We start from the raw sequence: 12685 nt of genomic DNA on the forward strand, positions 1-12685 counted from the left end.
AAGAAAAGCAGATGCTCAGTTTTCAGCGACATCATTCTTTCTATCTAACACGAGTCACACTATGATGCCACCACCAAAAGTAGTAACATTGTTTAACAGTTCACATTTTTTTGACTCAGAAATTCCAGTAAATGTGTCTAAAAAAAAAATTAAGATGACTCCCAATCTCGCCCCCTGTATTTTGTAGCACATATTGGCATAATTGATCATATTATAATATTTTTTCTTAGTTATTGAATTTATCCTTTATATTATTTAGATTAATCAAATACATCACGTTGTACTTAAACTAAATTTCATCCTGAGTAAAACCATTTCCGCAACTGGTTACCACCTGCAGCGGTGACGTGGCAGTCAAACATCACGTGACCCGGAAGTACCGTCCCACTGCTATTCGAGAGGCCGAGCTAGTTAGCATGTTTGCTCGCCTTAGACGCGTCACGCGTTAGGGAAAAACGAATTATTTTTTTAATTTTGTGACGCCAGTCGTTTGGAGGACATGAAGCCCAGCGTGGCCTGCTTGGGCGTCGAGTCGCCTCACTCGTGAAACACCGCCGCGGGACGAACAGTAGCCTGCCTCCCGAAGCAAGTTAGCTTAGCATAGCGAGAAGGCCAGCAATTAAATTACACGTCGTCGTGCTACAAGTCTTGCTAAACTCGTTTGTGAAGACCGGCCGTGAGAGCTCTGGGTGTGTCTCCAAAAGTTTTTCTCTATTTCCCTGGCGTTCTTTTCCACGTGCAGCCATGGAGGACTTCAGCACCATCAGCTTGCTGTCTCTGGCCATGTTGGTGGGCTGCTATGTGGCAGGGACTATTCCCTTGGCGGTCAACTTCTCAGAGGTAAACGTGATATTCTTTCATTAACTATTTACCGAACATGCTAAAACCATTGTTGTAGAGCAAAGAAGAAGCAAACCATTGAGCATTTATTGGAATTTACATTGCAAGTAGTGGAATGCAAATATCATAATAAAGGCTGCAAATTGACGTTTAAAAAAATCCCAATTTTAATCGGTTGGTAATATAAATAATCATCAGAATCGTTTGTAGGCTTGCAGCCTAAATCAGTTTGAAATGAATGACTTGTTTGTGGAAAAAAAAAAAAAAGAGGACCTTGTATAAGTGGCAACAGGTGACTACGCCTTTATTTCTTATTTTTCTTGTAATGTGTCCAATCAGGAGAAGCTAAAGCTGGTCACCGTGTTGGGAGCGGGACTCCTGTGCGGCACCGCCCTGGCCGTCATCATTCCAGAAGGCGTCCACGCTCTTTACGAGGAGATCCTGGAAGGTAAATTTATTGAACACAAAACAGTAGACGGAAGCGGTTTGTTAGTGGGAGGAGGAGCCACACCTTTATGTATTTCGAAGACGAGACACGCTTTTTGCTTACGTTGATGCTCAGGGGGCGGACACCACCCCCCCAGCCAAGTGGGCGTTGTTGTCGAGGCGTCGCAGGCCAAGAGCGACGCGGCGGAGGCGGTGCTGGCCGTGGACGGCCATCACGAGCACGGCCACGAGCAGCTGCACGCCTGCATCGGCGTGTCGCTGGTGCTCGGCTTCGTCTTCATGCTGCTGGTGGACCAGATCGGCTCGTCGCACATGCACAGCGCCGAGGGTGAGATGAAGCGAGTAGCACAAAAAGTCAGATCTTATTTCAGCTTTGGCTTTTTAAGCATTCATACTCAATTTGCTTTTTTTCTTTTTAATGTGTATGTCACAGATTCAGACTCGGCCAGAGTGGGCTCCTCCAAAATCACCACCACCCTCGGTCTCGTGGTGCATGCGGCCGGTAAGTCAAATTATGTGTCAAGTATGAACTCGTCAAAGGGTGGGAAACCTTCAAAAGTTCACATTTGATGTTTGAAATGAACAGAAGGTCATTTCTAGATGAGGTTTGAGTTATTTAAGCTAACTACTGGCTAGCTTGATGAGGCATTTGCACACGGCTAAACATCACGGTTTTGTCTTTCGTAGCTGACGGCGTGGCCCTTGGAGCTGCCGCCTCCACCTCTCAAACCAGCGTTCAGCTCATCGTCTTCGTCGCTATCATGCTACACAAGGTAAACCGTGCACGAGCAAACATCCAAAGTCGCAGTGAGATGATTTTTCAAATCCTTCAACAGGCCCCCGCCGCATTCGGCCTGGTGTCCTTCCTCATGCACGCCGGGCTGGAGAGGAATCGAATCCGCAAGCACCTGCTGGTCTTCGCCCTCGCCGCGCCCGTCTTGGCCATGCTCACCTTCCTCGGACTCAGCCAGGTACAAGCCGCATGATGACATCAGCTGGCGGCTCTTTGGTTCCTCTCATTGCGCACAAATAAGGGCAAGGTGCATGTTAGTACGATGACGCAATAATTAAACAAAAAATCCCGTTCTTTGCTTTTCCCCACCACAGAGCAGCAAGGAGGCGCTGTCCGACATCAACGCCACCGGCGTGGCCATGCTCTTCTCGGCCGGCACCTTCCTGTACGTGGCGACCGTGCACGTGCTGCCCGAGGTGGGCGGCGTGGCGAGCCACAGCCACGGCGCACCGGGCAGCAACGGCAGCAAAGGTCTGAGCAAGGTCGAGGTGGGCGCCCTGGTGCTGGGCTGCCTCATCCCGCTGCTGCTCTCGGTCGGACATCACCATTAGGAAGACGGTTAAACCAAAAGACTTGTGGACATGGAACTCTTATGCTCACGGCGGCCATTTTCTCATTTTTTTTTACTGTACATATCTCTTCGACACAGATTTCAAGTGACGCTCAAGTGCCATAGTAGCTGCGACCCGGCCGCTTCCTGTTTCCGGGACTCGTGTACATTTTATTTCTTTAAGGAAGAGTTTCTCAATTAACAAAGCTTTGGTTGCCCTCACCAATTAAAGGGATTTTCCGTAGACACAAGTATTTTAGATCCTCTCTTTCGGGACTCCGGCTAAATTCACTTGTCAAATGCAGTCATCGTGAAATGTTCCCGATTGGGGTTGACAAACTTTAAAAACATTTTAGGCAGTGTTGTGTGTATATATTATATATATATATTTTTTGTCATTCCGCAGTGAGTCTTCCTCGTGTTGGATGGTGCAAAGTGGTTTGCAACACGCAAGGCTACTTTTTATGACTAAATTAAATGTCTCATTTTTTTAAGATGGTGCAACTAACGTGTCTCGGCTCACTTTACTTAACAGGCTCGTCGCGTCCAGATGTTTTTGTCCGTCCCTTCTCTCCGGGTAATGTTCCGTCGCTAAAAGGTGTCGGGGGGGAATGTGTTTGGAGGGCTCACGTGTTTGGGGGGGGGGTCGGGATGGATAAATCCACGCGGAGGAGGATTTGAGTTACTTTTAACTTGACGTGATGCTGTTAAATGCGTCTTTCAAATATGGACGAACCTCCTCGCTTCTCCGAAAGTAAGATTGAATCAAAAAAGGGCATCCCTGCAGTTTGTTACAACAACAGAAACAAAGTGGAGAAAATCCTTTCATATTCTGTCAATATCTGGAATCAGACACATGTTCCCGGCCGTGTTATGACATGTTCTCACCCTCGTTGTGAGCAATAATCTGACAGCACAGTCCTAATGCTGCTCTTAAACTGCAGTAATCTGAAGCCAGGCTTTTACTGGCTGGAGCGCAATTGACTTTCCGGCGTGCGTGCTCCCCCCCCTAACCCTAACCCCCCCCCCATCCTCTCTCTCTCCGCCTCCAGCTGATGAGCATATTGGCATGCACATCCTTTCGCCTCACTGACTTATCGAGGATTTGTTAGCATCCTCGTGCGCAGCGGGTTAATTGTTATCGACTATTTTGACATTCAAACGGACTCGTGTTTCTGATTCGATTTCTAGTACTTCCCTCCTCCTCTTGTTTAGCCAGGGCAGGATGTTCCCATCATCGTCCAGAAGCTCTGCGTTCTCGCCCTGGTCGTCCATGGAGCAATCGGACTCGGAAGCTTTGGACATCAGCGCCAAAGTGCAGCTGCACGGCGTCCTGTGGAAAAGACCCTTCGGACGACCCTCGGCTAAGTGGTCACGCAGGTCAGAACTTGCCATCACATTGTTTTGAGATTCAAAATATTGGGAACAGTTCTTCTTAGGATGTGCGATTATTACAAACGATGGCTGGTACAAAAAAAAAAATTGTGGTTATGTCATGATTGTCAGTATGCTGAGAGTGTTGACTGACGTCAACGTAGCATCGAGGTGACGTAACTGTTGAGGAGTCACAGCTCAGTCAATTTGCAGTTGTGCGATTGTTTGTGCGAGTGATGAAGGTCGATGATTTTAATGTTCCATGCAAGAAGATAGAAATATCTGGAAAAATTATAATATACACAAAAGTCAATAATTTAACCTGCCACCAGGGGGAGGTATATACATATATAACGAGGGGGTCCGCTGCCCCCTGTAGCCCCCCCCTCTAGCTCAGTCCATGACTGCCAATTGCTGTTTTGCACAGATTCTTTGTGATCAAAGACAGCTTTCTGCTCTACTACGCTGAGAGTGAGAAGAGGAGCTTTGAAAGCAGCAGGATCTTCAACATCCACCCAAAGGTCAATAAGGGTCACCTCGCTAACTTCCCCCCTCCCTCGGAGAGTTGTGCTCATTGTGTGGGTTCGTGTTGTATCAGGGAGTGATTCCTCTGGGAGGATGCGTGGTGTCGGCCACGGAGGACATGGGCATGCCCTTTGGCCTCGTTATCAGTCTGGAAGACTTCTCGGTGAGAACTTTTATTATAATAAAAACTATTATAAGTGCAAATGAATAACTACTAAATGACATTGTGTTGACCAGGGCACCATTGTGGTGGCAGCGGAGTCTGAGGAGGAGCAGCTGCATTGGATGGAGATGCTGCAGGAGTCGGGCAAAGTGTAAGAAACACTCAAATGTTCTCCTCCCTTTGGAATGTTTAAATGTTGTCTCTGTTTCTATCCACAGCACGTGGAAGAACGCTCAGCTAGGCGAAGCCATGATTGAAAGTCTGGAGGCTCAGGGGCTTCAGCTGGCCAAGGAGAAGCAGGAGTACTTAGGTCGTTTCCACATGGATGACTTTGTACTTATGGAATTGCGATTCAACGTGTTCTTCCTGCAGATAAGCTGATGGAGGAGACGGAGGAGCTCACGCACCAGCGAGCACAGAGAGAAGTAAAAAAATATGTATATATATAATTTTTTTAACAAGTTGTGCTTATGTTTGCATCTTTTATTTTCTGCAGGAGCTGGAACGCCTCAATCAGGTTCTGGAGGAGGAGAAGATGAAGTACGAGGAAGTAGTGATGGAGCTCAAGGCCGAGCAGGAGCAAATTAAACTGTAAGAACGTAACAGTGACACATTTAAAGATCCTGTGAAGGTTTGTATCAGCTTTTTTTTTTTCCCAACAGCGACCTGGAGGGCACGACTCAATCTTTGCAAGGTGTAGCGAGTGAGAAGGAGGAGCTGAGCGGCCTAACGGTCATGCTTCAGAAGTCCATCGAGGTACGGGACAACGTACAATGACATCATTAAGAATCGAGAACGTTGGAAAAAGTTTCCCGACCTCTCGAGTGCTTTGGCAGCAACTCTCCCGAGAGAAGCGGAGAACTCTGGAGCTGCTGGAGGCTAAAGGTGAAGAGGAGGAGGAAGAAGAGGAGGAGAAGACAGATGAGGAGGAGGTGGTGGAGAGCAGGAAGGAGCCGGGAAACCTGGACCTCCTGCAGGATCTGCACCACATCGAGGAGCAGATGAAGCTGCTGCTGAAGGAGAAGGAGCAAGCAGATGAGAAGTAAGAAGGTTTATTCATTTTGCTTTTATGTATTTTTTGAAATTGATTTGACACAAATGTTGGACCACCCCTGCTTGAAATCAACAAAACAAAGTGCTCATGGAAAAAAAACCTCATTGATTGCTACTCTTGCGCAAGCATCGACTGTCACCATTTGTTTTTATCGACTGGGAAGCCCTGATCATTGGTTGTTTTGGTTGGGCGGGTATATTGGAGCTACGTTGGACATGAAGTTTGCTCAACTGTTGTTTCAGGCTCCGTGAGAACCAGCAGAGGGCAGATGTCCTGCAAAAGGAGCGAGAGTTTTACTCATCCCAGGCCAACACGCTGCAGCAGTCGCTCACTCAGCTCACTGCGGACAAGCAGCAGACGGAGGCCGAGCTGCGGGTAGGTCTCAACCTCCACTGGTGGATGTTGAGAAGTTTGCTGCTGCCATCTAGTGGTGGAAACTCGAAAGAATTTAGTGGGTGAGATGTCTTAAACTCTTCCTTGTCAGGCGGAGATGGAGTCTCGCATGGAGTTGGAGAAGAGGCTGAAGCAAGCCGAAGAGGCCCTGCAAGATCTGGAGAAAGGTCTGGACTCTTTGGATCGCACCAGCGAGCGAGACCAGAGGATGAGGGGTGACGTCACTCAGCTGAGACGTGAGTTGACACATCGTGCGTTACCCACGTCTCTTTGACGCCGCCGTGTTCCTCAGGGTTCTTCGAGGAGTGCATCTGCGCGGCTGAAATCGAAGCCAAGCTGCCGGCCATCATGAAGAACGCCGTCTACCTTCACAAGGCGGCGGCACGTAGGATCAAAAGCTGCCGCGTTCAGAGGAGAGCTTCAAGACGACACTGGTGTAAGTCATACGCTTGGAAAATGTTTGTCACAATTTGTGACTGAGTTTTTTTTTTTTTTCCAGTGAAACACTCCAAGTCCTTTGCCACGGCCAGCATGGACGGCGGCGTGGGCAACAGCATGGAGGAGCTGAGGGAGACGGCACGCCGCCTCACCTCCGACAGTAACTTCCGGGAGAGCGTGTACAAGATCATAGCCCGCAAGGATGTCGCCACCAGCTTCGACCAAGACTGACGTCGGGTGGACTACTTCCCCGGGCGGAGGTGATCACGTTTGTTTATGACGCCAGTGAAAACAACACACGGCAATAACAAACGTTAGCTTAAGTTACTTTGTTGTAGATTTTTCTAGTAGATACTCGAGTGAGGTAGGAATTTATTTTTTTAGTATGGACCCTTAATTTGAGACTTGGCAGTCAACATAGTGACACCAAATTCTATTTTTGTACAGTTTTGATCAACTGTAAATCGTAATTTAAGGGTAGAGAGAGAGGTCCAAAATGGCCGCCGTTATCGAGATGAGACACTTCCATTATCAAAGAAGAAAAAAAAAAGTTTTATTCTCCTTTTGATTGTTTCCTTGCCACGGCCAGTTTTGTTTTGAATCGTAGCCACACCTGAATGAACATGTTGCACACAGGAAAGAAGGTTTGCGGAACAGAAAAGGAACTGCCTTGATGTTAATAAAGTCTGAATCTCGTACAGCACCCCCCCCAAAAAAAGTAGAATCATGTTTCATTTGGCTTTGTGCAATTTGATGAGCATTCTTCTTTTCCCCAGGACGGCTCAGTTCATCATCTCATGGACCTGAAATGACAGAACGGTTAGCCGCTAATGCTAATATCAGCTTCTCAGCTTTCTGAGAAGAAACGCTTACCTGAAGCTCTTCGCTTACGCATGGCCGACAGAGCATACGAGGGGAAGATGCGGATGTCTGGTGATTCGTCGTCATCCGGTTGTTTATTTTCCGGAAGAATTCCTCCTTTCATTGGGTTGTGCTGCTGCCTGAGGGAGTTCTCTTTTAAGAGCCACGTTCATGGAGGTACAAAAGTGGGATGGATGTGGTTTCTAATAATACGTCACAACAAAAAAGGATTTTCCAGGGGGAACGTTGAAGAAGCCGGTCCTATTTGTCATCCAGGCCGGCTTGGAGCTGAGCCTCCAGCGCCATCTTGTCAAAGGTGCGGCCGTTGGTCTCCTCACGCACTTTGTCCCGCACGTGGAAGGAGGCGCGTGCCACCGAGCGAGCGCTCTCCAACACGGCGCGCTTCTCCTTGAAGATCTGCTCGCTCTTCTCCAGCTTGCGCTCGATGGATTGCAGCAGCTCTCGCTGCCGTTGTCGCTCCTCCTCCTCCACGCGTTGGCGGTTGAGGCGCTGGAGCCGTTCCTTCTCCCGCCGGTTCTGCACGGCACGCTGGGCCTTCTCCTTGGCGCGTTCCTCAGCCACCAGCGCCGCCTGCCGGGCCCGCTTGTCCGCCTCTCGGGCGCGAGCCTCCAGCTGCATCTGCAGCTGGCGCTCACGGGTCTCGGCGGCTCGGCGGGCTCGCTGGATCTGCTCCCCTTCGCGCTTGGCCTTCTCCCGCAGCTCCTGACCTCGTCGCTCCACGATGTGCTCGTAGTTCTCAAGGGAGCGGTTGAGCTTCTCCTGCGCCGCCCGCTTGGCCTCCTCGCACTCCTCCTGCTCACGCCGGGTGATCTCCTGGATGAGGGCAGCGTGGCGCCGCCGCTCGGCCTTGTTCAGGCCCCGCCGCTCCTCCTGGGACTGGTGCTCCTTCTCCTGCCGCTTGAGCTCGGCCATGGTGAGCTTCTCCTTTAGTAACAAGCGCTCCTGCTCTAACATGGCCGCTCGTTCCTCTTCCAGGGCCTTAAGGTTCTGCTCCTGCAGAGATTTCTTGTGCTTCTCTTCACGCGCCGCCTGCTGCAACCTACGCAGGCGGTGACGCTCCTGGCGCTCCGCCAGCTCTCGCCACTGCTTCTCGCTCTCCTCGGCTTGCCGCATCTTGGCGGCGGCCGAGCGGCGCTCCTCCCGGCTGAGCCGCCGCTGCCGCGTGGACACCTGCGTCTGCCACAACCTCTGCCCCTCCTGCATCGCCCGTTGCTTGTTGCGCTCATCCTGCTCTCGGCGGAGCTCCTCTATCCGCCGCTCGCTGTCCCACTGCAGGTGGGCGACGTAGCGGGTCTGGCTCAGGATGTCCTCCTCCTGGTAGCGGGCCAGCATCAGCGCCGCGATCTTCCGGTCACGCTCGGACACAGCGTTCAGCCCCCGCCGCTTCACCTCCTTCACGATGCGCTCCACCTTCTGAGTGGTTTGCGGCGAGTGACTCAGGTCCCCCAAGCTGAGGCTGCGGCCCATCAGAGAGTTGAACGTGGCCAAGGTTCGAGCCCGAGGGTTGGACACTTTGGCCGAGCGCTCCCGCGGCCCTTCCCAGCTGTACGACGAGGCTCCGGACTCTGAGGAGGTGCAGGTGGTGGTGTTGGAGGTGGAGGAGCAGACAGGCTCAGTCCTCCTCTGCAGGGACTCCAAGGAATGGCTTTTCGCACGCACTTTGGAATGAAAGTGTCCATTGTGATGTGAAAACAAACCTCCAGCGAAGCCGTTCGGTGGTTTTGACACCGACGGCGTCAAGGTGGACTTGGCTCTGACGAAGGCGGGAGCTTTTGGGGTCATTCTGGGGTACGTACTGGAAGGTTTGCCCCCAGAACTCTTACGAGATACCGGTGGAGGCCCAACTGACTTCGGTCGCGGGCTTTTCCCGGGGGACTGCTTGGACCCTGTGGAACTTGCTTTGCTTGGTTTTGATTGGAGCTGTGGTCCTGATTTAGAAGCTGAAACTGAATCAGTAGCTGAGCTGGCGGTCTCATGTGTAGGAGTGGTGACTTTGTCCTGGTCCGACGCAGAAGAGTTCACCGCCGCCTGCATCACCCGCCGCTTCTCCTCCCTGACGATCCGCTCCCGCTCCTCCCTGCAGTGGCGCAGCTTGGTGTGGCGATCCCGCTCGTAGACCTCAAATAGACCCGTCGCCACCCGCATGGAGCGACCGGGCGCCTCTCGGGCAAAGTCGGAGAGCGGGCGGGACAGAAGCTCCACCGGCTTGACGCCGCAGCGGGCGCAAGCCTCCAGCGAGCGCGGGCTCGTCAACACGTAGCGGCTACCCTCAGCCGCCGGGGAATCGAAGTTGTACAAATCCAGATGCAGCTTGGGTGACACATCACCATCGGGTTCCGGAGGAGGCGGCGGCGGCGGCGAGGGAACCGCCGGAGACGAGGTGTGGCAGGGGCTCGGCTCAGAGCTTCCGGTGGGCGGAGTCTTGAAGTCCCCGACGTCGCCTTCCTCCTCTGTGATGGCGCCATCAGCCTGATCAGGCAATCGCTGGTCTCCGGCAACCACGGCGGGGGCGCCCAATTGCGGAGCGATGGACTTGGCGGTCTGCTCCTCAGTCTCAGACGGGTCCACCATCTTTGGCTGAAATGGAGGAAGAGGGTTCAATTAGGTGGTCAGCAGGGGAAGGGGGAGGGTTGCCTGTCTGCCTGCATTCATGCGTGCACATGTGCATGCACTCAAGTGACTCTTTACAGCAGATGAGACTTTCCGCCTCTGGGAAAGTGACATCACACACAGGGAAGCTCTATTTTTGGCAGATTTACTAGGCCAAGTGAATTATGAAAAAAATATCTTTCTCTCCACCACAAACGAGACATGTTGATGAACAGAGAATAAATTGTGGAAGAAAAAAAAACCCCAACTCTGCAAAATCTGTAACATGTCCCCAATTGAGAGGCTTAGATGATACTAGAACCTGCCACAACGAAAAGAAGGCCTCGGACCCCCACCCACATTACCACTGACCAAACATGAAAAGATTTTCTCCATTTTATGCTCCAAATGAATATTAGCACAGAAGAGAATCATAACCTGACCTCCCAGTGTGCAAGACGTCGCTTGAAGCGGTGCTTTTTTCCTCTTCGATGCGTTCAGCGGGCCTCGTCCCCCGCATAATAACATCAGCTGGCGGTCGGCCCTCCTCTCCCCCAACACCGCGGAGCATCACGCCGCCTCAGCATCTTGACACTCGGATGCGCAGGTCAGTTCCACTTGAGAGCAAAAAAAAATCCAGCCAAATGTCTGCTTTTTTTTGAGATGTCAATCACGCTTGTGCAGCAGCAGCAGCAGCATCCACCCGCTTCGTTTCAGCCCCGCCTGCTCTCAGCCCAATATGCTCACAATAGTGACGGCAATATGGACCAATGAGGCTTCTGCGTGCTTTTAAGCCTGATGCGTTCGGGCGAGATTCCTCCTATAGAATCTGAGATGCCTCTCGAATATTATCTTTTGGTTAAAATGAAAATAATTCATCCTAGTGGAGCGTATTTAATCCAAATAATTCGAACGTGATGCATAAATGGATGGAAATAATCCTGAAAGACAGCAGCTGTCAACAAAGATAGTGTAGCACAGCCAATGACCGCTAGAGGGAGGCAGAGCACTATAGTTTTGTCTTGCAGATGGTTACCAGCAGCAAGAGTGGTTTTCAAGTTTGTCACCGAAAAGCCGTAAGTACAAAAAGTTCATTTGATTGTTTGTTGATGCATTGTATTTATTTAGTTAAATATATTAAAATTAATAATTAGCAAACATAATAATAGGCGTGAATTTAACCTGCAGTGATGGCTTTATGTTGACCCACAAAACTTGTGACAAGTTGAGGGAACAGTGCCACTTTAATTGAGTTTTATCAGCAACAGAGAATGCGCTGGCTGGCTTGTTACCAAGGCTGAGGCGGGGTTGTGGGGCTCAGGTCAAGTTTTGTGTTGTTGTTGTTGTTGTTGTTTTTGGAAGCCCGGACTGGCGGGTTCACGTAGAGGTGAAGTCAATACCCGTCTTAGAATGAAATTGACACTCAAATTGTGTCCTCAAGTAGTAATATTTCACTTCACCTTGAACTTATACATGATTTCAAATGCTACTTTTACCCACTAATGTCTATTTACATTACATTTTACTGACAGAATGGTCACTAAATGCTGAGTGCAGGTGTTCAGCTTCACAAACGCAGCTTTTAAGCTCTGAAAAGGGCCAACAGGTCAACTTTTATCTACCCCCCCTCCCACTCAGGCCTTCCAGCCCCCCCTCCACTCTTTGTCCCTGTAGATGTTTTCTACTTGTTGGCCGTGACGGTTCAGCAGCTTGTGGAAAGCCTCAGCCGAGGCCGCGTAATTAGAGCTATTGAGCTGCTGGAATTGGCACAATTAGGGTCGGCATGAATGATTGCAAGCAGCAGCAAGTTGGGGGGGGGGGGGGGGGAAGACAGTGTGGAGATTATTTAATGAGGTAAAAACAGAAAACCATCTGGAATTTTGCTTTGCTGGATGCTAAAGTTTTTGGGATGAACTGAATTTGTAAGAAGGTCACAGCACAGGGCCCTCGCTTATGATGCAGAGATGAAGATGAATGTGGGCCAACCTGAAGGAATGTTAACGAGATCACCTTAAGTGATCCCCCCTCACTGTCCGCCGCCCGGCCCCCCATCGAGATTGAAGTTTTGCCGTTGTGGGCAAAGCAACACTTGTGGCTGAAAACAAAGTGCGGCGTGGGATGGGTCGAGGGAGGCGCGGGTGTGAACTATTGCACCAGCCTGCGTCAGCACACGGGCCTGCACCTGCGCCGGGCTATTCACCGCCGTGTTTACACACTGTCAGCCACAATTAAAAGCCCCCGCCGGGTGGACGAGGGTTGCCCCCGCGCCCATACCGGGCCCTTGTGGATGCCCGATTGAGCGTAGTGCTCGGCTGATTAAATTAACAGCTCCGTCTCGGCATGGGACCGCCGGGGTGGGTAAAAGGAAGGCGGTTTGGCGAAGGAGGGGTTTGTTGCTGTTTGGAGAAAGGGTCAAAAGGGGGGATTTGTTGAAAGTGTCCAGCAAAGCTTTCTGTTGGCAAAGCAAAGCTGGAAATGTGAACTGGGGGCAAGCAGAGGTCTCGCTCTTCACAGGACCAGCCAGGTCCACAGACAACGCTGGATGCCATCTTGGCATCTTCACGCTTGAGAACACCCTTTCGCAACAAAAATATCATAAATACTAATCTGTGTGCTCGAATCGTGAATGATACATCT

The 12685-nt window shown here is 50.7% G+C and overlaps 3 protein-coding genes across 4 annotated transcripts; 2 read left to right on the forward strand and 1 right to left on the reverse strand.

The window, feature by feature from the left end:
- Nucleotides 1-345: 345 nt before the first annotated feature.
- Nucleotides 346-3134, forward strand: slc39a9 (solute carrier family 39 member 9). Of its 2 annotated transcripts, XM_088400834.1 has the most exons (7): nt 347-840; nt 1180-1288; nt 1403-1615; nt 1721-1789; nt 1975-2060; nt 2124-2258; nt 2395-3134. In XM_088400834.1, the coding sequence occupies exons 1-7, from the start codon at nt 745-747 to the stop codon at nt 2629-2631; spliced, it is 945 nt and encodes a 314-aa protein (XP_088256960.1). In that variant the 5' UTR covers nt 347-744; the 3' UTR covers nt 2632-3134. The 2 variants fall into 2 exon arrangements, with proteins under 2 accessions (XP_088256959.1, XP_088256960.1); XM_088400833.1 differs by having other exon boundaries at nt 346-840; nt 1975-2258.
- A 170-nt stretch (nt 3135-3304) lies between these two features.
- plekhd1 (pleckstrin homology and coiled-coil domain containing D1) lies at nt 3305-7280 on the forward strand. The gene is made up of 13 exons (XM_088400831.1): nt 3305-4010; nt 4432-4525; nt 4603-4692; nt 4767-4843; nt 4911-5002; nt 5065-5117; nt 5189-5283; nt 5355-5448; nt 5529-5734; nt 5989-6121; nt 6231-6375; nt 6432-6575; nt 6639-7280. Exons 1-13 carry the CDS (start codon nt 3856-3858, stop codon nt 6806-6808), a joined length of 1548 nt encoding a protein of 515 aa, XP_088256957.1. The 5' UTR covers nt 3305-3855; the 3' UTR covers nt 6809-7280.
- On the reverse strand, nt 6620-10804 carry ccdc177 (coiled-coil domain containing 177). Its single transcript, XM_088400830.1, has 3 exons — nt 10492-10804; nt 7451-10036; nt 6620-7380 (listed from the first exon to the last, which is right to left on the reverse strand). Exon 2 carries the CDS (start codon nt 10028-10030, stop codon nt 7700-7702), a length of 2331 nt encoding a protein of 776 aa, XP_088256956.1. The 5' UTR covers nt 10031-10036; nt 10492-10804; the 3' UTR covers nt 6620-7380; nt 7451-7699.
- Between the last annotated feature and the right edge of the window lie 1881 nt (nt 10805-12685).

The sequence above is a fragment of the Syngnathus floridae genome, chromosome 16 (assembly GCF_059516105.1).
Source record: "Syngnathus floridae isolate MCC-2025c chromosome 16, RoL_Sflo_1.0, whole genome shotgun sequence".
NCBI lineage: Eukaryota > Metazoa > Chordata > Actinopteri > Syngnathiformes > Syngnathidae > Syngnathus > Syngnathus floridae.

What these genes read in the sequence shown, in the direction of transcription:
- slc39a9 (XM_088400833.1), top strand. Translation starts at nt 745, where the DNA reads ATGGAGGACTTCAGCACCATCAGCTTGCTGTCTCTGGCCATGTTGGTG. An exon ending in TCTCGTGGTGCATGCGGCCG is followed by an intron (nt 1,790 to 1,974) that starts GTAAGTCAAATT and finishes TGTCTTTCGTAG; the next exon opens with CTGACGGCGTGGCCCTTGGA. An exon ending in CCTTCCTCGGACTCAGCCAG is followed by an intron (nt 2,259 to 2,394) that starts GTACAAGCCGCA and finishes TCCCCACCACAG; the next exon opens with AGCAGCAAGGAGGCGCTGTC.
- plekhd1 (XM_088400831.1), top strand. Translation starts at nt 3,856, where the DNA reads ATGTTCCCATCATCGTCCAGAAGCTCTGCGTTCTCGCCCTGGTCGTCC. An exon ending in ACCAGCGAGCACAGAGAGAA is followed by an intron (nt 5,118 to 5,188) that starts GTAAAAAAATAT and finishes TATTTTCTGCAG; the next exon opens with GAGCTGGAACGCCTCAATCA. An exon ending in AGCTTCAAGACGACACTGGT is followed by an intron (nt 6,576 to 6,638) that starts GTAAGTCATACG and finishes TTTTTTTTCCAG; the next exon opens with TGAAACACTCCAAGTCCTTT.
- ccdc177 (XM_088400830.1), bottom strand. Translation starts at nt 10,030, where the DNA reads ATGGTGGACCCGTCTGAGACTGAGGAGCAGACCGCCAAGTCCATCGCT.